At 38.6% G+C, this 27,389-nt stretch overlaps 1 protein-coding gene and 2 long non-coding RNA genes across 3 annotated transcripts in view; 1 reads left to right on the forward strand and 2 right to left on the reverse strand.

Moving 5' to 3' along the window:
* Nucleotides 1–20,026, reverse strand: part of LOC146470131 (protogenin-like) — a 32,373-nt gene extending 12,347 nt beyond the window's left edge. Inside the window, exons 1-11 of the mRNA XM_085122215.1 lie at nt 19,893–20,026; nt 18,716–19,027; nt 13,948–14,229; nt 10,124–10,405; nt 9,136–9,420; nt 8,008–8,295; nt 6,806–6,855; nt 6,064–6,322; nt 5,557–5,751; nt 4,524–4,613; nt 3,834–4,178 (exon numbers count right to left, since the gene is read on the reverse strand). Of these exons, the coding sequence (XP_084978341.1) occupies nt 3,834–4,178; nt 4,524–4,613; nt 5,557–5,751; nt 6,064–6,322; nt 6,806–6,855; nt 8,008–8,295; nt 9,136–9,420; nt 10,124–10,405; nt 13,948–14,229; nt 18,716–19,027; nt 19,893–19,941 (2,437 nt within the window). The 5' untranslated portion in view covers nt 19,942–20,026. The remainder of the gene's footprint in view (nt 1–3,833; nt 4,179–4,523; nt 4,614–5,556; nt 5,752–6,063; nt 6,323–6,805; nt 6,856–8,007; nt 8,296–9,135; nt 9,421–10,123; nt 10,406–13,947; nt 14,230–18,715; nt 19,028–19,892) is intronic.
* Nucleotides 14,236–22,037, forward strand: LOC146470132 (uncharacterized). Its single transcript, XR_014867046.1, has 3 exons — nt 14,236–18,796; nt 18,866–21,765; nt 21,989–22,037. It is a non-coding gene; the product is annotated as an uncharacterized LOC146470132 (long non-coding RNA).
* Nucleotides 22,038–25,295: 3,258 nt separating this feature from the next.
* On the reverse strand, nt 25,296–27,154 carry LOC146470133 (uncharacterized). The gene is made up of 2 exons (XR_014867075.1): nt 26,865–27,154; nt 25,296–26,448 (listed from the first exon to the last, which is right to left on the reverse strand). It is a non-coding gene; the product is annotated as an uncharacterized LOC146470133 (long non-coding RNA).
* Between the last annotated feature and the right edge of the window lie 235 nt (nt 27,155–27,389).

Raw genomic sequence — 27,389 nt, forward strand, 5'->3', positions numbered from 1 at the left:
AACTTCATAAGGGAACATTTCAACATTACGTTTGCGCAAGCTGGTCCCAAAACAGATGGAAGACGTTTATTTGTTATGGATAACGACCCGTCGCAAACAAGCAGGTTAGCTAGGGATGCGTTAGAAGAGATAGAGGCTGAATTTCATGAAATCCCTCCGCATTCACCGGACCTAAATCCTATCGAGAACATATTTCATCTTGTAAAGAGATATTTAGAATCCGAAGCAATATCTAGAAATATCACAAGGGAGTCGTTTGAGGAATTTCAAGCTAGAGTTTTAAGAGCTTTTGATTGTATTTGTACTGAAACTATAGATAACACAATTGCCAGTTTGAACAAAAGGATAGAAGCTATCCTTGCCTCTAAAGGCGGTAGAACCAAATATTAATCACGCAATGCGGAACTGTGAAAACTGAACATGCTTTATTATTTACACTTCAGTATATTCTGTGAATTTCTAAAGCGTGTAAAGTGTAACTTCATTTTCATGCTATCTGAGGAAAATGCTTGTGTAAATTGTAATTGTCACTTTGTAAAACTCGTGACAACGAGAAGTTTATCACATGCGTGACATTTGCATTTTGTTGACGTAAAGAACTGAACATTACTCACTACAATACTCACTTTAAATAGTGGAGATTTATGCAAATTGAAAACGTATTTGACATTAAATGAACACAAATTTAGAAAGTATGTATGTTTTCTTTAGTTTGAAGAAACTATTTCTTTCATTATATGAGTTATTGCGCATTTTCAACTCAGTACTCAGTAAAAGCACAAGAAAAGAAAGCTATTAATTAGCTCTTTATATAAAACATTCAATTTACTGAGTAATGTTGTAAACTCTATTCAGACACGTTCCTTTGGAGCGCATTATACAACAATTGTTTTTATATACTCAACAAGAGTAGCCGGCCATAGTTTATTTTTAAACACTGTTCTTCATTGATGCAAAATGAATGCAAACGTTACTGAGTATTGTTGCGAGCATCATGTCGCCGTCAGTCAGCAATGTAAACATTGCTAGAATTCTCTAGAATGAATCATGCAAAACAATGTCCACAGGGCGCGATTTCTCGCTGTTCACTCTGTGAAATGGGCTTCCAGAACCGGAAAAAAGACCATCTAATGTCCATCATGTTTGTGTTTGTCTGATCTATTGCACCGGCTCTAATGAAAACAATCGGGGCATCCGATGTAGCAAAAAAAGGCGTGTCGCGCGTTAGTTCAATATCTCTTAAACAAAAGTTCTTTGGTGCGGGTAAATGGATTGTATCGCCCTCTAGCGCCTGGAGAAGATCAGCCCACGCGATTATTGTTGGATTCCACCGAAAGTCATTCAAAAGAATGACTTCTGCTTGTTCCGCGCCAACCCATGCGAAGGAGCCCGTTGCTGGATTACAGAACGTGTTATAAATTATTTTCAATGGCGATAACATAAAAGTCTTTCCAGAATTGGCAGTTCCATACAAATAAATATTCCGGAATTTTCCTCGACCTTTAGACAGGGCTGTATAAATCGCATTGCAGAAAACCGAGGGGATTATTCCTTGGTTGTCGAGAACCTCATTTGCCGCCACAAACCACCTTCCTTCGCAACCGTCCACGCATGGCGCATCTTTAGATTCTTGTAAGAGCTGTATTCGCGATTTCTTCAGGCGAAGACACTGCTCTTCAGCGTGAGAAAATTCTTTCGCTAATGATAATGCTTCATCCACCGCTTTATTCCCGCGGTTTGCTATAAACTCGGCCAGACAGCGTTTTCCTTCTCGTTCTTGAACCATCGCCAAACATACAAGCTCCAGCCTTGTGGATATTGACTTCTGTTGAATTAGTTTACAAACGTCAAAAACACTTAGCCGTGGATCTTTGATCTTTCTTTGCTTCGATACCCCGCCTAGTTTGCGTTTTCTTTTGTTAGAAGCGATTGCATTTTCCGTTCGAGGACAAGTAGTTAAGTCTGGATGACCCACAGAATGAACCGCTTCGAGGTCTGATTTCGTGACATACTTGTAGGCGCTGTAATATGTATTGTGGCGGTCACTGAAATGAACTTCGATGTGGAATTTTTGGCTCAAGTATCTCTTTACTTGTAGCCATCTACCTCTCTTCTTCAGTTTTACCGCCATGTGAAAATGGTACTTGTTGAGATCGCCATCCGCATCGGTAGTGGCATGACCGTCCATGCTTACCACCCAGTGAGAGATTTCAATGTTAAAGCTATTCCATGCCTCTATTATCGCTTCGCCAAACGTCTCTCTACGGAACTTTTCAGTGTCTGCGCGACTGTACGTTATAATGTAAACAACTCTCTGGCTTTCTGAAGCCTCCATTTTCTCATTGAGGACAACACTCTAAAGAGCTTTCAGAGCCGCGCGCTCACAGTATAACACGATTTCTATGTAAACAACAGACCTTGTGGGCAGCGGATGGCATATCCGATTTCATAAACAAAACACCACGTTTTGAACTCTTTGAAAGTGAAATAAAGCTCATCGTTTCTTAAGCGTTACAACAGTGTGAACATGCAAGTTGTTATTTTTTACCCCGACTCACTGATCTGCATGGTATTCATTTGTCTATCTTTTTCCTGATATACACCTGTTGCGCCTTTCCCGTATCCATACTCTAATATGACAATACGAAAAGTGCGGCAATTGAAATTCCTTGTATATTGTTCACAAATATGTTCTTCTTGCTTACCAAACAAGAGTTCTCATAAGAAGCCCGCTTTTCATCGACCAATAGGCCACAAACCTGATCTCTTTCAAATACTCACTTTCAGACAATGCAGGTCAAAAGTAGTTGGGACACCTGTCCAATAATCATGTATTCCAAGTAAAGTTGGCTTTTTGGGGTCACAATTGGAGCGTACCACCCCCGTCCCCCCCAAACAATGTTGGAAGATGCAGATAAACAGTATTTTTGTTGAAATCTGTGTTGTAGTGTCAAATCTCAACATTGCTTGGGGGGGAGGGGGTGGGGGGAGATTATTTCAGTAGTATCTCGCTAAGTGTCCCAACACTTTTGACCTGCATTGTAGAACCACAAACTAAAACACAGAAAATCCAACAGATTTGGATTAAGAAAAGTACTGCTTCCTTATCTTGTTGCATGTTTGTACCATACAGTGCAAAATTTAAAGTCTTTCCTTGGTTTGCACAGTGTTGGTTTTGTCTCCTTGAAGTATGTACATTGTGGCAAGTTTGTATGGTGTTAGAGTTATCTTGGCATGATATATCTGTGCAAGTTGATCCATTTGTATATATTAATGTTATTAGCCTTATTGAGGTTTCTAGTCTTGCCTATCGTATAGTCTTTTCTTCTCAATGTTCTTCTATACTTTAGTAGGTTTGAATGATGTTAATGGTGCTAAACATGTCCTCTTGATACTTCTTAATATGTTAGTACGGTGTTAGTGGTGTCTTGCCTTATCTAGCAATGTTTCCCTGGACATTAGCACGTTTGCATTGTTTTAGTCTTCTTGTTTCTTTGTACATTAGCATGTTTGTGTAGTTTTAGTCTTGTACTTCTCAATGTTTCTTCATACTTTAGAATGTTTGCATACTTTTAAAAGTAGGTTGTAAATGGATTTTTAGCATTTTGTTGTTGAAAAGCACTGAAACAGGAATGCCACAAGAAATTGTTTGCAAGGGTTCAACACAAAATGAATCATCTGGCATGAGCCACGGTATTTCCTTGTTTCTTGTAAAACTGGCAAGGTAGAAAATAGCTGAGATTGAGAATAGTTACTTTACAGGTTTGGAAAACTGCTTACATGTTGCATTTAAAACTAGGGAGAACACTGATGTCCAACAACATTTAACTTACCATGTAGTCGAATAGAACAGTGTATCTGCGTTGTACTAACTCTACCAGGATATTCCTTTGTGCTAGTTTCATAATGAGACTGAACAAAGATTGTGTAATCTTTTCCAGAACGAAGCCCATTTATAATGATGCTTTCAGTAGGAACTTTTGTTTCCACAGGTTCAGGATTAGAGCTACGTCTAAGGTGGTATGTTACTGTGTAGTAAGCAATCGCTTCAGCAGACAGTGGTCTATCCCATGTCAATAAGATTGAGGTTGGACTTTCCACAGTACACACCAGATTGATGGGTCGTGATGGAGGTGGTCTGTCAGGAGTAACTCCTGAACCAGGAATGATATGTGTATCTGTAGGTACCAAAAAAAGAAAAGACCCTTAACTGGTGTTACAACAACAGCCTAAGGAAAAAGATTAGTCAGTAAGTGTTTCTTGGACATGTTTCACAACATTTTCACCTTCCGTATCGCAGTTACATGAAATTGGGGGTGTTAAACCATGTCATAGTAAGCAGACATTTGTGCATGCATCTTGCCTTGCAAAGTTTACTGGAAAGGACTGTGACAGACTGTCACACACATTTGGAACTGCTTAAAGAGAGAAATTGCAGACCAGATGCAAAAGGGGTGGCTGCTTCATTGTGTTTTGCTGAAAAGGTTGCTCAGTTGTTGCATAAAGTAGAACACATTACATACCTTTGTCAGTTTTAGCATAAACTGCCCCAGGTTGGCCTAATCTTTCACCATCCCAAGCCATAACTTTAATAAGAAAGTCACTTCCAGGACCTACAGGAGAATAAACGGTATGCTTTAATTACTGGAACTAGCATAACATTGCCCACTTAAACAATGATAAAATAGGCTAATAATAATGGAGGATGGCCATAAAATAAACAAAAATTGTACAGCTTAAGGCTAATTTACATCCATGTGATGATTTATTTTCTGTTGGTCAATAAATTATTTAAGGATTACAATTTGTCGGCTGGTTTCTTTTTTGTTTTAGTGTAGTGTCTGGTGAAAATCGGTTGATTCCAAAAATCCGTAGCATTAGCCAATTTTTGTCCTCACGCTCATTACAGTTAATCGGTACCTGTAAATTAGCCTTTAGCAGTGATTCCAGGAGTCTATTTGCTACAACTTGCACTCAGTACATTTGTTACCAGCTTAAATGTTCTTAATTTGGTTAATAGGGCCTTTTTAACATCTTGTTGACAGTGGGAGGAGAACTGTGAGTGTAACCATGGAACTTGCCACTTTTGCCTCTCACAGAATTTGCATCTTGACTGATTGGCCAGCATTCTTGTACCCAGCATCCTCAGGCTCTTTGGCCAGCAGTTGGTCACCTGGAGTCACGCATGGACACTGGAAATTTTTTCACCACAGGATTGTGCAAGTCCAGGGTAGAGCCCTTAACAGGGCAGCCAATTGATTTCCAGAGCCTCTCCAGGTAACCAACTGCTGGCCAAAGAGCCTGAGAACTCTGGCAGCAAGATTGATTGGCCAGTTGAAAATAATGAAAACCATTGGAAAGTTTTGGGTGTCAAAAACTAAATTGTCAAAAACCAAGTGGTATGAGCTGCAGCATTGGGAGACCAGGTGACTGTTAAATCAAGTGCTCATTGAGTCCTTCTCATGAATTACCAGGCTGTTACAACTTCCACAAATAATACCAGTTAAGCACCATCATTGATACTAAATACTTGAATGTATCCAATAAGTTACTCACGTAGTTCCTTCAGAAAATAGCTTCGTTGTTCTTTCCCAACAATAAAAGGGCCTTTTTCTGTTTTGCTGCTTTGAAGCTGGACATAAAATAAATGGTATTCTCTTATTGCAGCCTGACCATACTCTGGAGGAAGCCACTTCACTGTCAATGAACTTGAATTTCGTTTGGCTATCCATAAAGCTGGTGCACTTACGACTGTTTAAAAGAAAAATAGCAATCAAGTTTTAAGTGAAACAAAATTACTGTCCACCTAAAACTCAACATCCAAAACAAATGTACATGAATATATTTTAAATTCCCAATACGTTTTGATTGTGGATAGCTATTGTGTATTGATTTGAATACAGTAGTACTTTGAAGAGGCTTGGGAAAAACCAAGGGACACTTCTTAAAACACTAGAGAGCCATTCAAAGAAAGACATCTCAGTTGTCTGGGAAATAAGATCCTGCAGAAGGAAGTCCGATTCTTCACACTGGTTTTTAAGGACAGAGGCTATGCTTTCTTACTATTTGTTGGCTGAAGAAGCACTGTTCCATTCACCAGGGGGCTCTGGCGTCCTTTGCCTTTCACAGTAGCTGCAGCCACTTGAATATTGTAAGTTTTTCCCTTGGACAAACCATTTATTGTCTTGTGGAGAATATGACCAGGTACTTCCAAGGTATTTGGCAAACCTCTTTGACCGTGTTCTTTGCAGGTAATAACATACTTGGTTATGATGCCATTTTGATAATCTTTTGGTGGTGGTTTCCACTCAACATCAAGGCTCTGTTTTTAAGACAAATTTCTGATGTTAGGCACAACATAAACTAGGGGTGAAACAATAAATTATTCAGTTTCTCCTCAATGTGATATGCAGTACAATACTCTGGTCATGGTTTGGGTTTTTTCGATTTGATACAAGTGTCAACACAAACCTTAATCAAGTCGTTTTTACAGACACAAAGTTTCATTTTTTTGGTCTATTCAGCAAAAGAATATCATCAGCAAAGAGGGTGTTACAATGGAAACTAAGAAAATTTACTCATATTTAACGGCAAATGGCAGACACGGATCAAAAATTAGACCAAAATGTTGGTTTTTAATTCAGCTGATCCAGGATGAATTATTTCTCTCCTGACAAAGGGTTCTCCAGATCAAATTTTCATGTTCCAATGAGTAGCAGAAAAAAATCTTTGGGAATTTAAGCGGCTGCCATAGTTGCTTTGTAATCTGTACAGGCCTACTACGTTGAACTGTACTTGTACTTACATCTGGTGTGTTACTGGTGACCTTCACATCTACAGGAGGCCTGGATGGACCTATGTGGAGTTAGACAATATATTCTGCTGGTCACAAAAACTGTAACATTGAGTTGTGAGTTGTTAAAATGACCATGACCACAAGGTCATCTGCATTCATGGGTAACATTGATTTGTAATGATGTATTGTAAAACAAACAATTTTCTAGTGGAAGGCAGACAAGTACAGTTAAAATCAGATCTGACATGCCATGAACGTGTGAATTGCTTTCTAGCTGAATCACATCCATATGCAACCAAAATAGTGTTAACCCTTTCACTTCAAGAGTTAAACTCTTGAGATTGTGCTTTCTGACACCTACCCTGTGGATAAAGGGTCATTTGCTAGCTGAACATGGCTTTGAGATGTTTGTTTATTAAACATCTCTTACGAGTAAAACATTTTTCGGCTGTTTTCACAGTGAAATTTCAGCTACCATTCAAATTGCAAATAATTGTGCAACTTATGAAATTGGGAAAGAGCAAAAGGGGATGTTACATGCAATTTACAACAATTTTTAGGACGGCAGCACATCAATGTTCAGTCTCTTACATACAACAGTGTGGTGCGTAATGTTGACTTTGATGGGTGCATGGGTGATTTCCAGGCCACAAATTGTACAGAAAATTGAGTAGGTGGCATGAAAGATTGGAAGTGCATTTGTACAAATGCTTTTGGTAGCAAAAGTAAATATGTCTTTTGTTATGCGTCATGTGACTGGCTGTCACGTTAACCATCTTGTAAGCTTAAGTATAATTTGGCTGATTTCCGATCAAAAAGGTATGATAATCCCTTCTTTTGAATAATGAAAACTGTTCACAACTGACTACTTAAAGCAAAATAAAATGTGACAAATGTGTCCCAATGCACAACCAGCAAAACGTGCATTGTAACATGGGGCACAATGGATGTAGAAAAACCGTAAGTGTAAATGTTATGGTAAAGGCTACAAAATGGCGCTTTCCTAGTTATGACACTGTTTTTCTAGTCATTTTCTCAGGACATTTTCAGAATATATTTTCTCACTTTTAGTTTGGGTGCTGTAGGGAGTAAAAGTGTGAAGGACCAAGAATAAAACATGGTCATTATGAAGACTTAGAGAATTGTTTCAGGGGAACACTGGCTTCAGTTTGTTATAAATTAAAGCCAAAACATTTCTACAAATGACTTACTGCCTTGAAGTGTTCTTTGCACAATTGTTTTGGACTTCCTTCCGAGCATTTTTGTTATTGCTGTGACGTACAAACTGTAATTTGTATATCCGTATAGTTCTGGTATTTTGTAGCTGTGAGTAGCATTTCCAACAACATGCTGTTTTTCTGTATCACTGCCAAGCTTCTGATAATGCACTACATATGCAGCAATCCTATAGTTTCCAACAGGTGGACTCCAGCTAATGAGAATGGATGATGAGGAATGTGGCAAAGCAACCACATTGGTTGGAGGCCCAGGCTGATTATCTGAGATGAAATCAGATAAGTTTTTCTCAGTTAAAATAATGAGTTGTGTATTTTTAGGGGTTGTTTTACACACAACTGACAACAGATAAAATAGCTGAAAGTTGAATAATTTATTACACACTACTTTCTGAACTTTTCTTGTAATTGTTTTATTCCTTGTAAGCTATGATTACAACTGTAATTCTACACCACTGCAAACTTCAAAGGGCAGGTAAACATTAAGTAATGGTTAAATGATGCCATGAAATCCTTTTTGGATGAATTTCCAGATAGATTGTTGGAGGTTTGTTTCTGCTGTCTCAATTTAGGATGGAGGCCTGGAGCTGTATCTCAATGGTCTCTCTGATTCCCCCTCAAAGTGGGGGGGAGTGTGGGGTGGGGGAGGGGGGTCATCTTCCCTTGTGATGATTACCACTGATGACATGTCCAGCAGGTGCCCAGTGCCCTTGAGGTGTTCACTCACTGCAGTTAACAACACTCTTCTTATGTTGTTATGAGCTACCAGTGACCTAATATTGCACGTTTTGTCAGGTTATTTTAATTTCATCACATCAAGTTAGGTGACTAAACTGCATACTCTATCTCTTGATAAAGACTCTGTGGAGGAATCAAAAGTTTGTATGATAGGGTAACTGTTTTTTTTTTTAATCAATGTACAGATCAAGAAACATAATCATTATGAAAAATGAATTTTTTTTGAGGTGCTGCAAAGCAACCTAAAGTTTACTGCAAATTTGAGGATTAAGAAAACTCTCCCATGTCCCTTCATCGAAGTCTATCTCTCCTCTTGCAACTATCAGTTTAGTTTTCTTTGTGTAGTAGATTAAATAATGTCCCTACCTGATCTGTGAACTATAACATTTGCAGAGGTTTGAATGCTCCCAACTTCATTTTTTGCAAAGCACTGGTAGATTCCACCATCACTAGAGCTTATGCTGGGTATTGTCAATTCAGTTTCTCCATTATGATGTCTTATTCTTGTTTTTCTGTTTGAGGTCAGCTCAATACCATTTTTGAGCCATGACAACGATGGCTTAGGTGAACCAGTGACTCCACATTTTAGTACTATGGGCCCATCTGTCGTCAATTTGAAACTTTGAGGCCTTTTTGTAAACTGAGGGGTTGCTAAAAGATAATGATATGCTTAGTCAGGAAAAAGTGCTCTAAAGTTTACTGTTTTGTGAACAGAATTGGTACAAAGCGCAGCTGTATTCTTAGGCCTTATTAGTTACACAGTACTCCACATATGACTTTTGACTTAACAAACATTTGTGCAGTTTTCTTTCTCAATACAAAATTTAACCCTTGTATCAGTAACATTGTTTCCCCTAACCTAAGATTAATGATCATTTTTCACAGGGTTCAAATGTAGGACAAACATTCCTACTCCTGAATAAAAATAGCTGGGAAAGATCAAAGGTAAAAGTACACTTTGAGCCCAAGTGACCCCATGTGGCTGCAGTTTAACCGCATTTCTGGAGCATTTAGTAACAAGGAGTATCATTACTGGTTAAACCCCCTGGATGGGATTGCCAGTCCATCACAAGGTTTCTCCAGCATTATGCTGCAGGTTCCTGTTTATAAATTGTAAACCTGGGTAGAGGTAGGAAAATTTCTTATCTGAGAGAATGCAATGACAATGTAGTGAACCTCTGACCCTGTGATCTTCAAACTGAAAGGCTAATGTGCTAACCACAACACCACTGTGCCTCCACACAAAATTAGCTGCACAACCAAAAATCAATCCATTAAATAGCCATAGCATAATAATTATTATTTAATTAAGCACATTTATTGAAAGCAGATCATTATTACTTTGAGCCAGTACCTTTGACAAAAAGCCACACCGTTCTGGAAATGGTTGGGCCATTAGAACTTGCTTGACACTCATATTCCCCTCCATCAGAATCTTTTATGTTGTTAAGCTTAAGATTGCTGATCCCATTAGATATGCTGAGAATTCTTGGATTTTGTCCCAGTTTCTTCCATCTTATGGTTGGGGTGGGATACCCTGCTGCAGCACATTCTAACACAGTTGTGCCTCCTTTGAACACACTAGTGTTGCGAGGTGTGCCAACAAACTCAAGTCTCATTTTGTCCATGGCTGAACCTGAAAACGTTTGAGAGAGAAAATAACAATTAAAGCTTGAAATAGAATAAGCATTTATCAAGCGATTTCCAAGATATTTTCAAATTAATTTTCTAATCAAAGGAAATAGTGCTATGATACAATAGTTATTGAGTCACAGTGGGCTGGAGAGTTATCTAATGATACGTTTTGAGTTGTAATGGCGAAGCTGCAGAAACAAAAGTACACATGCTCATGTGGTCCTGTTTGTGTTGGAACATATTATTATTATTATTATTATTATTATTATTATAATTATTATTATTATTATTATTATTAACTGTCAAAATAACATATTCCAGAAGAAACAAGCCAAGAGTTTCCCCATAACATTGAAGTTTGCTATAATTGAAAAGCTGATTGTCATTTTGGTTTTAATGATCCATTCAACAGGGTTATTAGAGCTCTGCTGAACTGAGTCAAGAGTCGCCTGGCTAGTAACCTTTAGAAATCTACTAGCTCACTGCACATGGGCTAGGACAATACCTTGCAAGATGGGAGACTGGGGATAGTAGGGCTATGAGGTCAACACTGGAACACTTAGTTTTGCGGTTTCTCTATTCCTCAGTTGTTTCATTCTGAGTATTCAACAATCCCATTCATATTTTTGTCCACACAGTTTTCTTCCTCCGAGCATGAAAAACAACTGATGAATAGAAAGACTGGCATGGGAGACTAGCATTCCTGTTTTGATGTCACAGCCCTACTATCTCCAGCATGCTGTCTTGCGCGGTATTGTACCCAACCAGAAGTGAAATTTGACCCTCTTATATCCCTCAAATGTGAAGAAAAATTGAAAAGGCTTTTTCTTTTATTTTCATACGAGAACAAGATGAGGATTTGATCAAGCAAATAAGAAAATTTTGTCATATACACTTTAATGGCCAGTAACTACCCTTACTCATATGCAAAATACTCTTGTGTAACATGTTGGGAATACTTTAAGTGTTTACCTGAAGGATAAGGGTGGGCTGATACAAGTTTTTTTTACCTATTCTATGAGTAAGATATGCAGCATTTGATTTTTTTATTATCGATACTGTCATTATGATGTTGATGCTGTCCATAATTTTTGAACATTATGTTTGTGAAGTCATCACTCAAGTTAGCCCCCAGGCTATAAACGAGAAGTGAATGCATAAGCTTCTTAACTATGGCACTCTTGTCAAGAGAAGTATCCAGAGCTCTAACATAAACAGGAAAATACTGTTTTTGAATGAGAGAACTGTAAAATACTTGGGGTTACAGAACTTGTGCTTTGTTGAAAAAAAAAAAAAAAAGCCCTGAAATAGAGTATGGAATATACAACCAATCTCTTGTTTTCTGTGTTCACGTGACCAATATTGAAAGGTATCAAAACACTCCATGTTTCTCGAGTATCAATATTTTTTTCAGGGAAACCCCAATATCAATTATATCAAATATTTGGTATTGATATTGGCCCACCATTACAGAAAAAGAAAAAAAATAGTTGCAAGACTGGAGCAATTTTTTCCAAGCCTCATACACTTACAGCAAAAGCAAATTTCATTGTTTCAGTACAGTATCAGTAAACCACCTTGCAAACACAAAAAAAACCCATTATTTTTGGCAACTTTGACACTTTAGATTGTTTACATGCAAGTGAAAAGGTGTAGTTATTTGAAAATACTGTTAAAACTACCTTGATATGAACAACAGTAAAGAACTACTTTTTAGGATTGTACTTTTTTTACATTTTGAAAGGCGTAGTTAAACATGTTATTGATGCTAATTGGCAAGGTTATAAATTATGCGCTTTATCTGCAAATATTCATGCCCTCAAGTAATCTTAGGGTCATTGCTTTTAAAATTGCCTTTATGGTGATTTATCACCTTCATGAACTAGACAATATTGGTACTATTGCGTCTTTGCAACATCTTTTCTTGAAAAAAATGTCTTAACTTCATGTATAGGATTCTTTACATGAAGTGTTTGTGATGACGTTATGTTAATTAACATATTGTATCAGAGTGCTTGGAAGTCCACATATCAAGGGTCAAATTAAGGGAATACGGGCATTTTGTGCATTGTGCATTTTGGGAAGCTGATGAATCATTCACCTATTCATGGGCAAAACATTTCAAGTTCTTGTTTAGTATAAAAACAACATGTTCATTTTGATAATGGCTGAATGCATCTGTCCTTAGCTTGTGAAACATAGTTAAGCTTTGCCTCAATGAACTTTTTCTAAATATAGGCCCTAATTACTTTAGCTAATAATCCTTCAAACCGCAATGAAAAAGATTCTCTTTTCTTCTACAACAGAAGGCAACATTTTCAACTATCACACTTTGAAATCCAAAGTACTTCCAGTAGGATGGTGTTTTTTTTATCTAGGCAACTTTAATTGCCACTAAACCCAACATTAACATTCAGGGTTGGCACTCATCAGAATAACAAAGAATTCCCTGACTATTTACTGATCACAAAACACTTTCAATGACTACCAAAGACAAATCCTAAGGCAGTAAAACTAAAAATGAAGCCACAGAAATCAGCCCATTGCAGATAATTTTTTGAAACAACCTTACCACTGCCAGCAAGGAAACTTGTTTGCAAACCCAGTGGCTAGCCAAAAAAAATCAAATTTCCTGACTTTTCACTGACTTTGGGTTAGGATTTAGAAGTTCTCTGACTTGATGTAAAATTCCCTGACTCTTCCCTGACCTTGACCTGGCCTTGTTTTTCCCTGATAGTGGCAACCCTGACATATTGCACACTATACATAACGACATGTTATCATTTCACTTACATCCTTCACCTCTGTCAATATTGCAAAATGAGAGCCAGTTACGTGTAGTTTTATGGGTGTAAATCAATTAGCCTTAACTTCATGGAAGGTAAAATGGCCCATTAAATAGATGAGTTCCTTGTCTTAAAGTTCTCTGAGTACTGTCATGGTACAGGTAAACGGGCCATCATGCTGACCACTGCTGGGCACATAAACTACCAGTTTCCAAATTGCTCCCTTGCCCACAAAAAAATGGTTGCTAAGCTTAGTATGGTGATGACTGTTGCAAGGACAGGTCTTGTTTACAGGTCACATTCCACAAATCACTGTTGTACTGGTATGTACATGTAACCAACAGGGTAAGCGTACCCCAGGCCTGAATTAGCCTTTTAGTATAGAGTTTAGGCCTAGTAGACCTTGCTTAGCTTGTTTATGTACAATTATCATGTGCAGTGACCTGTAGTTATGACCTATGACCCGTAAAAGAAGCCTGCCGATGTAGCACAACTTCCACTGAAAAATACTCAAATGGGAAAATGGTAGTGAAAGAGAACCGTGAGAAATGCTATTTGTTCCCAAGTACATTCCCCAGTACATAGACCTGCCCTTCATAAAAATCTGCATCAAAATTGCATGTATGACATCCTTCAGACTTCATTGTGTATGATTGCTAGAAACAGAGTTTGCTTACATTAATTTATTGAAGGACAGTTAAGCTTTGTCATGACATGACAATGAACTTGGGCAAAAACTGTTTTCAATTATACAAACCTGATTGCACGGTGAGACTAGCAGCCTGGCTGTATCGCGTTCTAGCGACATTTCTTGCAGTACAACTGTAGCTTCCTTCATCAGACTTCTGAACATTTTTAATTTGAAGTACTCCTTGGTCCAAAATTTCTACTTTATGACCAGACCTCAGTGGCATTCCATTTTTTTCCCACGTTATTGTGGCAGGAGGAACAGCACAACGGAGCTGACAGGAAAATCTTGCTATTGATCCTAACCAGGCTGTTGTATTTTGAGGCTCATGGAGGAATTTCTTGGATATACCTTTTATGTAGTGACAAAAGGAAGTAATAATTAAACCAATGCAAATTTGACTTTATACAAAAGTTAATTTGTATAAAGTGTACAGTCAACAAAATTAATACTGGAAAAAGAACAAATAATTTATTGTCATTTTTACTATTGCAAATTTGCGTCAATTAAACTATTGAAGTTGTATTTTGAATCAAATAGGTTAACCAACTGAAACCAATCAACAGTCAATTTATTTTAGCAGAAATAACTGCTTCATCTTCTCTATAAACTCGTGTAATTATTTTTCCTTCTGTTTCAGGATAACAAGATGATTGCATGTGACTCTCAAAACACAGAGGCTAGACAAGCAGGGGCATAAAATGGTGATGTAGCAGTTGAATGTTGTAATTCTTGTAGATCCAGAAACAAAAAAAACAAAAAACAGTAACATCAAAAAACGAGTTATTAAGTACTGTGGCGTTTCTCCAAAACCTTTAAACCGAACATGTATGATTTTCAAGGGGCTATATTGTCAATTTTTTGCATTGGTTTGAATAGGATAAACTATATTAATTATTTTGTATCTATGGAAGCTTCAACATACAGGTCCAATTTTCTCAAAAGTGTCTATTATGGTTATAGTGTACAGAAACTATAAATAGATGTCTTTGACTAAGGTTGGCTAGTATATCTTAAGAGACAGTAAATCCAATTTTAGAAAGTTGGGTTGACTTTTTCAAATAATTTCCTTTTTTGTTTGATGGAAGCAGAAAAACTGGTTGGGGTTCATTCTTCATTTGAAAGAATTCAGTTGTTACAGTTTCCTTGGTGTTCTGGAATCAATTCTTTTGTTTGAGCATTAAAAAAAATCAAAAAATGAATATGAAGCTGCACATTTTCACCTTAGTAAATAACATTTCTTTTCATGCAATCCAAAACTGATTTCATGCTAGCCTGAGTTTTGAGGCAGCTTGTAATATAGACAAACTATGAATCTTTACAACTCTGTTGTGTGGCGTCACCTTGAGGCACACTGTGACATCATAGTGGTTACCATGGCAACAATGAGCTCCACAAGGAAAAACTTCTAAATTTCATATTCTGCTAATTGTCTCGAAAACTTAGTCAGTGACCTACAATTATTGTCTTCTCCTTAAATTCTCCTTCTCCTTAAGCTCCTTAAATTCTGTAATCTCTGGCAGTATGATAAAAGTTATCCTGTAGGTCTTGATGTATATATATCTAAAAAGATGTTTTTAAGCAGCCGTTGCGCTGCTTCTGGTGATACCCATTCTTTGTTGTTGTTTTCTTTTTCTGTATTTTTTTGTGTCTGTCACCTACCCCAGACTTCCAGGTGTTGCTTGATCAAAACATGGCAATCTGGTGGTTGTGGGTTTGAGTCCCAGTCAGGGCAGAGAAAACTGTTTTGTTTTCTTTTTTCTACCAAATACCAGGTAATTCAGTGACAGCCCAAGCTCACTATCCAATAACATGAACACAAAATCAATGTATAGACTTCATATTTTGTATTTTGGTCAGAAAAGAGTCGTGTTGAAAGCCTCGAGCAAAATCAGCAGGTTGAGATTGTGGTCCAAGTTAACAGAAATGGACAATGGAGAAATGCCTGAGGATGTGCTGAGCTTGTTTGTGCATTTTTTTTTTTGGTATGAATTCATTTAGCTGTTAAACTTGTGTGCCACGGGTGACAGATGTTTTGACACCTGAAGATGATGATTAAATAACAAAAAATAAGTTGCGCAGAAGTTGCCCAGTTGGGAGTTGCATGCTGTGAAGCTGAAAGTCTCAGGCTTGAATCCACATAAGGGCTAAATAGAGATTCATTTTTGCCTTTCAAAGCCAACCACTCCAAAGGCTCCAAACAATTTTCAAAATTTAAACTTAACTCAAAAATACAAAACTTATGAAATGCTTCAAAAGGTTAGGTATAGGGACCATGACTCCAAACTATTTCAGTAAGCTCAATGTCGCTGAGGGGAATGACTAAAAAATCTAAGCAGCATAGTATTCAGCATACCGTAAATGAGGCCACTTAATAAGCCTTTATGGCTTTCTTGTTTCCTTTACAGAAAAAGGTTAAACTCTCAGGGTCAGTTAGTAAAAGACAGTTTAGACGGTGTTTAACAAAACTATGTTCTAAGCCATTTTCAACTTTGCCAACAGTCATATCTAAACATTGTATGCTACTGATGGTAATAAGAAGGCTTGCATTCCAGACTAGAAACATTTTTAGCTACTTAAAATAGACCACTTATAGACAGATTTAGAGGCCCACTGATTGTCTTAAGTCGCAGTCTAAGTTAGACTCTGTTTATCAAATAACTAGCCCTAAGTCTTGAATTTTTAAGAAATCAAGACTCTGAGACGGCTTTGCAAAATACCGACTGCAAGCTCCTTGCAATGTGACTAACATCTTACAAGATGCATGCTTTTGAAAGACCATTTCGATTAACCTGCCCTCGTGGCCTATAGGAGTCATTTGTACGTTGCCGAATATCAAATTGAGTCTGAAAAGGTCTATCTTAAGTACTTTTCACTTTAGAGTCTGTAAAAATGGTGCTAATATTATAGATACACTTGCCTGTCTGGTATTCTTGGAAGTTTATTTTGTAATTCAGGTTTTAGTGAAAAATTACAATATTGATGGAAGTAATCACTGATTCATGATGGTGATTGGTTTAAATAGCAATTCTGCAACTGTAAAACAGTTTTAAACACAATCTTGAAAGCTGCAACTGTTGTTGCTTAGGTGGTTATTGAAAAGGTGAATGAAATATGTAACATAACATTCAGTGTCAAAGCAAATTGCAATATGGAACCACCTGAGGAATTTTCAAAACAGAAGAAGGAAGGTCTTCAAATTGATTGTCATAAAAACCATGAAAACTGCCAGCATTCCAAATGTACAAATGTTTGAATTGTTCACTCTTTTTTACAGCTTATGTATATAGATAGATTGACAACCAACTTGATATATCACTTGGTGCTTAGTGTAAACTGAGACCAGAGTTGTATTTCGTTTGAATCATTTGTTATTATTAAAAAAAAAAAAGAGATAATAATGAAACCTGAATCCTTGCATATGTAAATAAATATTCACGAGCACGTGATATTCGACAACGCACAAATGACTCCTATAGGCCACGAGGACAAAGAGCTAATCATAGCAAGGTTGTTGTTTTGCTTGCCAACACTGGGTCCGCCATGTTTAAGGACAAGCCCCAAAGATGAATATTATTTCAATAAATTTCTACTGTATCTTGGCGCCATGTCGCCAACCTTGGAGCGTGGCATCGAAGGTCAAGTAAATTGCCAGAAAATAATTTCCGAACGAACTCTCTTTTCGATAAGGTCAAAGGTGTTTTAAAACACAATGATAAATGCGACCACGGCTAAATGACGAGTTGTTGTTTCACAGCGTGGTGTACACAAGTTCGAAGACTAAACGTTGCATTAAAGATCATTTCCAGTATAGTTTTGATTCTTTAGCAAGAGAAAAATGTTTTCACTAATACGGATAACAAGTGTTGCAGCTAACAGCCCCCTACAACACCACATGGAGTTACACAAATCGAAACAGAATTGAGTCAAGTATTAACTTTTACCATGTCAGGAGTGACAAAACTTTTTTCACTCGTTCGTCACCACGAAAGAATCATTTCGCTTTTGTTTCACCGAGAAATAATGACCAAAAACGTACTCATCAAAACATTCTATCGGTAACAAACGTTCATTGATACTACAACGAGTCGTTTATTACTATTAGTAGAACGAGACGAAGTGTAGTAGAAGCTTACGTACTTAGGCTTAACCTTTGTCGGTCACCATCAAGGGACGCAATATTTACACTTATAAAGTTACGCCACATAAAACTACACTTCGGGGTGAATAGGCTGTAAGTAAGAAGATAAAACGAACACTGATTGAAGGTCTTGGAAAAATACGATTATCGATCAGCTTATCTACGACGATCGAACTCTGAAACTAAGGTTTAACGATCTGTTTCTCCAAGAGGTTAAAATTTTGGGTCACTGAAAGATTGTAAACATGTTTTAAAACAAACCACTCTCTTCTCGCAAGAAACGTGCTTTGGAAAAGGGAAATGGAAATGTCAATGGAAATAGAAAACACGCAATCAAGGAACAATCGCGTGATCATGAGAGAGAAAAAAAAAAGTACAGAAGTAAATACTGGAAATTGGATGGCGAATGTACACATACGAAGCCAACATTTCACGCCGCTTTTGCTGGAGCTCTGATAAAAAAGTGAAATCAACACAACGGTCCACTTTTCGAGTCGTAACTCTCAGTCCTCCTTAAAATTGCGGCCGGAAAAACGCGGTGTTCGGATATGAATCTCTAGCGTTGCGGGGATGACATCGAAACTTCGCGATTCAACAATGCAATCTGTCCGAAACAAGAGCTTTCAAGATCACGCCATTTAGTTTACCTGAAACAAAAATAGAGACTAACAAACAACATCTCCATTTATGTCTTACCAGCGACATCCAAATGTATTTTGCGACTAGCTATCTTTCCCACTGGGGTTGAAGCAAAGCATTGATATTCTCCAACATCAGGTTTGTATTCCCGGTTGTGAATTATCTTGTTGATAAGCAATGCTCCATTGGATCCTATTCTTCTTCTAGAATCTGCATTGATCCGCTGTCCGTCCTTTTCCCACGTTATTTCAGTTGGAGAAGATGAACCCTCGACCGAACAGTTCAACGTAACGGGTCCATTTTTCCGGGCTACTGTGTCAGTGGGCTCTTGGATAAAGCGGAGGGGAACGAAGGGACCCACAGTTGAGCCTGAAATAATATGTTTAGGACATTTTTAGTGAGAGTTTAATCAAATCTCTTGCTAAACGGGAAGGTTTAAGAACAAAATGTTAAGTGTACGCCAAAGTCGTTCACTGATTCAGTGAGTGAGGGAGAGAATGGTATAAGTTGTTTTGATGCCTATCTGTTCTGCGCTATTCTACACTACAGAACAACAGCGAGCTACAAGACCCCCTCAGTAACATTGAATAATTTGGGAAAAAAATTCCTTAAGTTGTCCAACAAAGGGATGGTGACTAAACAGATAAAAATTGCTTTTTCTTAAAATACAGTTGCAAAGGCAACTGACAGTAATTTGTCAATCTTTGGCAGTCACCATCGGTAGTTCTATATAAATGGGTGTCGGGCTGCTTTGCGGTTTCAGCGTTCGCAATGTTCGTCCGCCATTAACGTTGAATTTTCTGCACCAAGAAACGTAAACAGTTAAAGTATAGACATAACAATACAGTACTGCAAAGTTGCCAAAAGAACATTAGCATAAAGCCCTATTTGATCCAGACAGTTTACGATCGAGACGTAAAACGCACAACTGAGTCTCATTGAATTAACATGGAGTACACAGGAGCACAACAATTGTATGAGCAGCTGCCGCGCTTGACTTGCTTTGCTCTCAAAACAATCGGTATCATCTACGACTCATCTCACGCTTCACCGAGACTGCTTATCCGTTTGGTCACTTCAACCTTCGCTTCTTTCGATTTGCAACCTCCGATTCCCACCCGGGGATCACCTGGGCTAAGGCGGTGAACGAACTTTACGGCCTCACGAGTATAGAAACATTTGCGGTGCTTAATGCAAATGTAAATGCCGCGCAGTGCGTTTCGAAATTACTTACCCGCAACGCCATAGGTCATCCACAATGCTACGACCAAAGAGAAGAACATTTGGCCTTTGAATTCTGTTATAAAATTACAACTACATTTGGCTACAAAGCGTTTGAGGTTGGAAACAAGAGATTTGATGTTGATTTCTTTTGCTGACAGATGAAATGTGACATGTCTTCCCCGCTATTACCAGAACCAATAAACGAAGCTAATGAAGACACTCTGAAGAGCTGGCCAATCGTGTGAGCCATGCATAAATCAGATGACATGTAATATACGCGGCGGCTGTCAATCAAATGGTACAAGGAAAGCGCCTTTTGTGAGTGGTCAGTTTTCTTGTTTGAGGTTTTAATCTCTGCTGATTGGTTATCGGTAACTCACTTTTAATTCATGATTTCTTGTACTACAACAATCAAAACAAAAACACAATTTGAGTGTACGAATTCGTGTGGGAAGTTGTGCGTTTACAAGCAACTACACTGCCGCCATCAATGGTACATCTTTTGTGTTTTGTTCCTTTTGGAGGGGAGGGGAGAACGAAATACATGTATATTATTTTCGCTGAATTCCAGCGATTTTCACTTTTAAGCCATTCTTTATTTGAAATTTTTGTCGCTCAGAGAGCTCTATAGGTCGAAGAGAAATTGCGTGTTTCCTTACGAATGTAATCTCGATTTGAAACAATCATAATCACAATTGCAGCTTACAGAGGTTTTATTTATTATTCGTGTTTTCGATTGACGCTTAAAATTTATGCTAATAAATTATTTATCAAGCATGTTTCTAATGTTATTTCCTTCACGTCTACTTAAATACCAGTATTTATAGTGGTTTTTGTTTTTCTAGATATTTCTCTCCCAGAGTTTCAGCACGTTTCATATGTAATGAGTCCTAAGTACTATCGAGTGTGCACTAGTTATTTAACTACAAACGAATCGTAAAGGGATTGTTCGATTTAGTTCGTTTTGATAGTTTACTCCGATAGGAAAAAGTGACCAGGGAAACAGAGCATCACAGTAGAACTGTTTTGTGTTCCTATGAACGCAGATGGCGGAAAGAGTATCGGATCTGTGAACGGCTGACACAAACATATCAAAGTGAAACTACCAGTGATATTTTCGTTACCAGAGGTAACCCGAATGTTTTTCTGACAGGAAAACAGCAAGATGACTTTAAAAGGCTCACGCGGTTGCAGCTGCCATTCCTTGCGGAAACACTTGTTTTTTGGTACTGCATAAGTAATATTAGCCGAGAATATTCCTTGAAACACTTTGGGATTGTTTTTGAGCAATGAAAGAACCCCGTGATAGGACTGGCAGAAGCAGTGTAGAAATTTCATTTTACCACGAAACCCCAGAGCACATCAGTGCCCTCAGTTATTTTCAGTTGTCCTCCACTCATGCCGTGAAAAAGTTTGACTGTAACAATTTACATTTATTTATATTTCATTTAGACCAGATTAGATTACTCTTTCAAATATCAACTTTCTAAGTAGTTTTCCTGCAATCATACAGCTCGTCTTAACACGTTTCATGGGGCGAAGTACAAACACCCACACGTGGAACTGAACGACGAGTAGAACTAAGGTCTGGATTGGGCTTCCCTTCCCTTTGCACGTGGCATGAATATAAGCTTGACGAGCTCTGGAAACAGATATTTAGTTGATCAAGAACATGTGCTATCTGTTTATAAAAATTAGCCGGGGTGAAATCGCATTAGTATAAACTTTGCGTTGAAATGAGGCGCTAAGTTTGTGACGGTCACCAAGTTCAAGGGTTCGCCGGCTTTTTCTTTTGTTTTACCGAGCCTGACCGCACGGGTACTACGACTATGGACCACTATGAGTTACGTTTGCCATAGGAAGTACGGAGCTTAAGCACACACGTCTTTGAGCCACGGACGGCAACCGGAAATTGAATGTTTCCCTTTTTGGAGCGTTTTCACGTCATCGCGTTTGTAACGTCAAACCACAGTCATCAACAAGACTCAAGAGCTTTTCCTGTCCGTTGTGAGGAGCAAAAATGCGGCGAAAAAGGAAACATTCTACTCCCGGTTGCCGTGCGTGGCTCACTAACGACTGTGCTTAAGCTCCCTAGTAACTTGCGAGGAGTACGTGCATTTAGTATTGTTTTAGCAAGACCAGTACTGAAATGTAACGGAGCAACAGCTATACCCAGGCGTGAAAACGAAAGGTCAGGGGTTACAACAACCACTTGAAACGTTGCCAAATATTTGCCTTCGCATGTCTTAAAACTCTCGATTCGCGCAACCAATACGCACACCTCCGGTTAGATCGTGGGGACATATGCTTCTTCCTCTAAGTTTTCAGATCGCTGCTATCCTTTGTTTATGTTATGGAACCCCGAATGGAACCCAAATATGATTTATCACCGTTTGCACAATGCAACGTCCCGAGGGACGGTGTAAACAACAGGAAAATAGTAAGATCAGACTTATCCGCATTATCCTCATTTGAGACCAGATTATCACATCATCCTTGAGTATGATGATGGAGATGTCCCCTGCACTGGAGCGTCAAATGTTTATCCTGTCATACTTATGTAGTTATATTGTTCGGATAAAACAACTTAATACGGGCTCGCACCGCACTTTCGGTTTGAATTCTTAACACGAACCACTCCCCGCTTACCTTTGTTATTTAGCGGAACTTAATGAGCACAGTGTTGAATGAAGCGGAAATGACACGGATATGCTGGTCACGTCCGTACACCATTTGATCCGGAAATTGTTCGTGTATTAAAGAAAGAAACTGTCATGTCGCCCGCGCATTTGGGTTGTATTTGTTGAATTTGCATGCATTTTAGCAAGGAAAACAATGTCACGGAGAGAGGGACGCACGACAATCTCTAGTTGGAATTAAAATTGGACGAAACCACGCGAGCGCGGATTAAAACTGCCGCGCTCGGCGTCTACTCGCGAGGACAGTCATTAAGCTGTAATATAAATAATAGTCAATAGTCTTGTTTTTTGTGTTGTTTTAAAATAGGGACACGTCTGTACATAATTGAAAAGTCTTAGCCTGTGTACGCTGGCGGGATGTTGAGCGAAGGTAAAATTAAACTTGGCGAACGAGCAGTGAAGGTATTTTCTCGCGGCTTGCTCGCAGACCAGTAGTGGTGAATGGACGCGGTCCACAAAGCATGCTGGGTCGAGTTGTCGGTCGCCGAGCTCTGTTGACAAATTTTAACTTCCAAAACATGCAAAAAGGCAGAAAATCTGATTATTCACTGTTTGCCTTCGTCGACAGACTGATCGATGTGACGTTTAAAACGTTGGTTTTACACGGAGATCACTGTCCATCAACGAGATTATCCATACATAGCTCAACTCACAGGTAGCCCAAGCTCGAAATATGAGCGCTAGTTACGCAACGGTTGAAAAATATAAGGATTTGTATGGGAGAAAAACGGGTTATTTTAGAGGCTAAAAATATAAACGAATTTATAAATAAAAATCACCCATTTTACTTCTCTTGTGTATTTCTTGCCTCTTATGTGGTTTTTAGGGCGATTTTAGCGCGATTCCAGTGAGTTTTAGTTCCATCGCTTTCTCTCTATATATCCTTACTAAAACTCACTGGAATCGCGCTAAATCGCCCTAAAAACCACATAGGAGGCAAGAAATACACAAGAGAAGTAAAATGGGTGATTTTTATTTATAAATTCGTTCATATTCTTGGCCTCTAAAATAAACCGTTTTTCTCCCATACAAATCCTTATATTTTTCAACCGTTGCGCAACTTGCGCTCATATTTCGAGCTTGGGCTACCTGTGAGTTGAGCTATGTATGGATAATCTCGTACCCAGTGATCTCCGTGTAAAACAATTGTTTTAAACGTCACATCGATCAGTCTGTCGACGAAGGCAAACGATGAATAATCAGATTTTCTGCCTTTTTGCATGTTTTTGAAGTTAAAATTTGTCATTCTTTGAGCTCCGCCCAGCACGATGTTTAGTCGGTTTCAACAGAGCTCGGCGACCGACAACTCGACCCAGCATGCTTTGTGGACCGCGTCCATTCACCACTACTGGTCTGCGAGCAAGCCGCGAGAAAATACCTTCACTGCTCGTTCGCCAAGTTTAATTTGTTTGTTGTTCTCGGCCGTTAAGGGGGCGTTACACCTAAATTTGAATGAAATTTGAAGAGGTTTTAAGAAGGGATAGAAGAAAGAAAAGAATTTTTTTAACACTAACAGACAGTTGATACCCACGTAACAGCACCCCAGGTTGCTAGTGGACTAACTGGTATCCGTCTATTAATTATTAACTACAAATTCCAATTTTAAAACTTCACATAATTCCTCAATATTTCTTGTTTCTCTTAATTTTACCAATCCTTCTAGAAAAACTACTCCTCCCAAATATACCCAAAAATCGCCCAAAAATTCACAAAATACCCCACACAGATTCTCAATATGATGATGGGGTTTTTGGATTCCTTGAAACGCGAACGAGATATTTTCATTAAAGCCATGTCAAGTGGCGGAAAAATGGCGTTCAGGTGCAACTCCCCCTTAAATCAGCAGCGAGTTTTCAGCGAATCAGATCGTTATCAGGTTTAGATCAATAAACGTTTCAAATAACGCGGTTTTTAGCTGGCGGTAACGGGGCCCCACGTCATTGCTGAGACAAGTGTTTTGGTTAGTACCCCCCTTAAGCTGAAGTATGCAAAATTGGGAATGTTTCGAGAACAAGAAAAAATTCTAGCATGCGACATGCTCCGGCGTATCCAATTGATAAATGATTGGAAACACAATCTAAACTAAACTATTCGATACCAATTAATCGATTGCTTTAAACCAATAGAAGCTAATCCATTGTTAAAACATTATTTTTTTAGGCCAAACGACGACTGCTTATTTCAGACTTTTTAGTTTAACGAGAGTCCCTCGTTTGCCTCTCCCCCCGAAAAGCCTTATATACTCGGGTTACTTTTACGGTTTTTTTTTAACACATCTCAGTTGCTGCCTATATAGAAAATGTGGGCGTGCACCTTAAACTATAAGTTTTTCAAAAGGAGCTCATGTAATTTTAATTAAAAAGTGGTTTTCTTAACTAATTAGGATCATTTTTGTATCTGAATTTTATTATATTAGTTTAGTTTTGATTTTTGTCTCGAATATACTAGCATATCTTAGCTATTCAAAAATTCGTATGTATGTATCAGTCACACTATTAGTATTAGAATGCCCCTGCCTCCTCACAACTTGCACGGCCTGCGGTTTAGCTGAGGCATTTTAAGCTGTAGCCCTTTGTTCAATCTTTGTGGTTGCTCTGACCAAAGAGATCGTTCTTTCCGGTCCTTCAGTACCACTCGGTAACAAACCACTCCCACTTTTTATCCATTCTCAAAATGCGCCTACGCAAATCAGTTTTGTTGTATTTGACGTCAAAGCCTTTTTTTACGTCGTTTAATTAAGTGTGTTAATGCAAGAGACTAGTCTCTTGGCTAATGTTAGGCAAGCAACTGGTATTGAGTCATTTCGTAGAAACAAAGCAATAGTACTTTTAGGCGTGCGAGCTAGTTCCAAGAACTTCCCACTGTTTTTTGCCGGATATCGTAAGGCTACGTGCAGTGCTATTTATTATTCCGCATATTTAATCCCTAAATTGTTCTTATTTTAATTCTAGCAGTAAAACATGCTTAATCTAAGCTAATCAGTTGATTTTCAATGATGTCACTCACTGGAATTTCAGTAGACGTTCTTCATAGGCCGTAATGCTCAGATTGTTGTTAAGGGATTTTTGATACTACGGAAGTCTTAGGTCTTATTGCGACATTTGAACCAATGTCTCTTGTTGAAGCACATTTATACGGTAGATACGAGTTTTACGTTTATAGAATACTGAGTTAAAATTCCCCAGATTTGTTTCAGAGTTTACGGCATTCGATTTCCGTGTGTTTCTGGGAAAACGGTCAAACTTCCGCGTCACGAAATCTTGATCAGCGCAAACTACTCCATTTTTAGTGGCGAGACTGAGAAAGGCCCTTTCTCACCACTAAAGTTTTCATACAGGTGAAGCGAGCGCACCATGAAATTTGTCGCTTCACATAAAGTTTTACGGCTTTTAATAGCGCATCAAATATCGGAAAACGTTGTTGAACTTAGTATTTTTAAGTGATGTGCGTTTTCATAGTTGAATCTTCCGCGGTCAGCAATAGTGAAAATTATTTAAATGAGCCAAAAAAGGTAAAGATAGCCCGCGGCGAACGCAGACATATTTCCGGCTGGCTAAGTTAAAGGAGAATGATGTTATGGGTGTTCAAACGTAGAAAAGTTCGCGAAATCTACCATAATATAGAGAGTACGTGCTTTCGAAATAGCAAGGGATTAAAATGAGTATTGCACCGGAACAGAGTGGTTAAGATTCACTTCCTCATTACGTGCCCGACCAAGAGAGAGTAAAACTGAATAGATTATACGCAAGACAAAGAACGCTGTACAGTCAAACCTCCGCTAACGGACACCTCCCGTAGACGCACAAACTTGGTCATGTTCTCAGCTACATACAAACACTACATTTTTAACCTCCTATAAGCGGACTCCTCTCTTAAAGGGGCAGTATCATGGGAGATCGATGGGAGATATCATGATATTTGGCCAAAATTCACTAAATTTAAACTTTGGACACTGTGTTAATTAATTTCTCCATCGCTAATTTAAAGAAATATTAATGGTGATTCTAAGACGAAAGGTTGAACCAAAATATAGTATAACCGGCGATTTTTAGTGCGTTACAACAGCGAAATTTGAAAACGTCCGCCAGACGTTTTCAAATTTGAACCCCTCTCTATCTTGGTCATCCTGCCGGCGAAAATATCCGTGGATAGTTTCTTTGCATTCTGATAGTCTTTTAATGGCATTTTGTCATTATATCTTGGCTGCTATCAACCGAATAGCGTCTTTCCGATTTTCAATGTGTTACTAAAAATAGCGTGATACTGTCCCTTTAAGCGGACACTTTTTCCGGTCCCAAGGGTGTCCGCTCACGGGAGGCTTAACTGTACTGATATTCCAAACAAGACAACCCCTTTTGCAATAACATCCAAAGACCTTTCTACGGTTTAGGGCTGACTTCGAACCTCTACTCCGCTCAAATGAGTCGGATTTTGACAGTGAATATGATTACAAGCTATTCTCGATAGATGTATTTTTACAGTGAGTGACACAGCCCAGGCATACTCAGGAAAAGAAATCCGTGTTCTCTCAACAGGAGTCATCGCCTGTTGGGAGAACTCCAGCCAGCGTACTTGTAATCGGGAGGGGGGGGAGGGGGATGGAGGGGGGGGGGGGGGTGGAGAGAAAAAGGGAAAAAGTGAGAGAAAAAAGGAGGTCTGCTCTTTTTACTCTCAATGTTTTCTCGCTTCCACCCCCTGCTACGGAGGCTAGGAGAACTCGGATTTTCTTTTTCCAAGTCTGCCTGTGTCACGCAACAAGAAAGGCTTGATGTTTCTTCTGCTTGTTGTCTTCGTTACTTCCTTCGCCT

The sequence above is a fragment of the Pavona decussata genome, unplaced genomic scaffold, assembly GCF_977016875.1.
Source record: "Pavona decussata unplaced genomic scaffold, jaPavDecu1.1 SCAFFOLD_114, whole genome shotgun sequence".
Taxonomy (NCBI): Eukaryota; Metazoa; Cnidaria; class Anthozoa; order Scleractinia; family Agariciidae; genus Pavona; species Pavona decussata.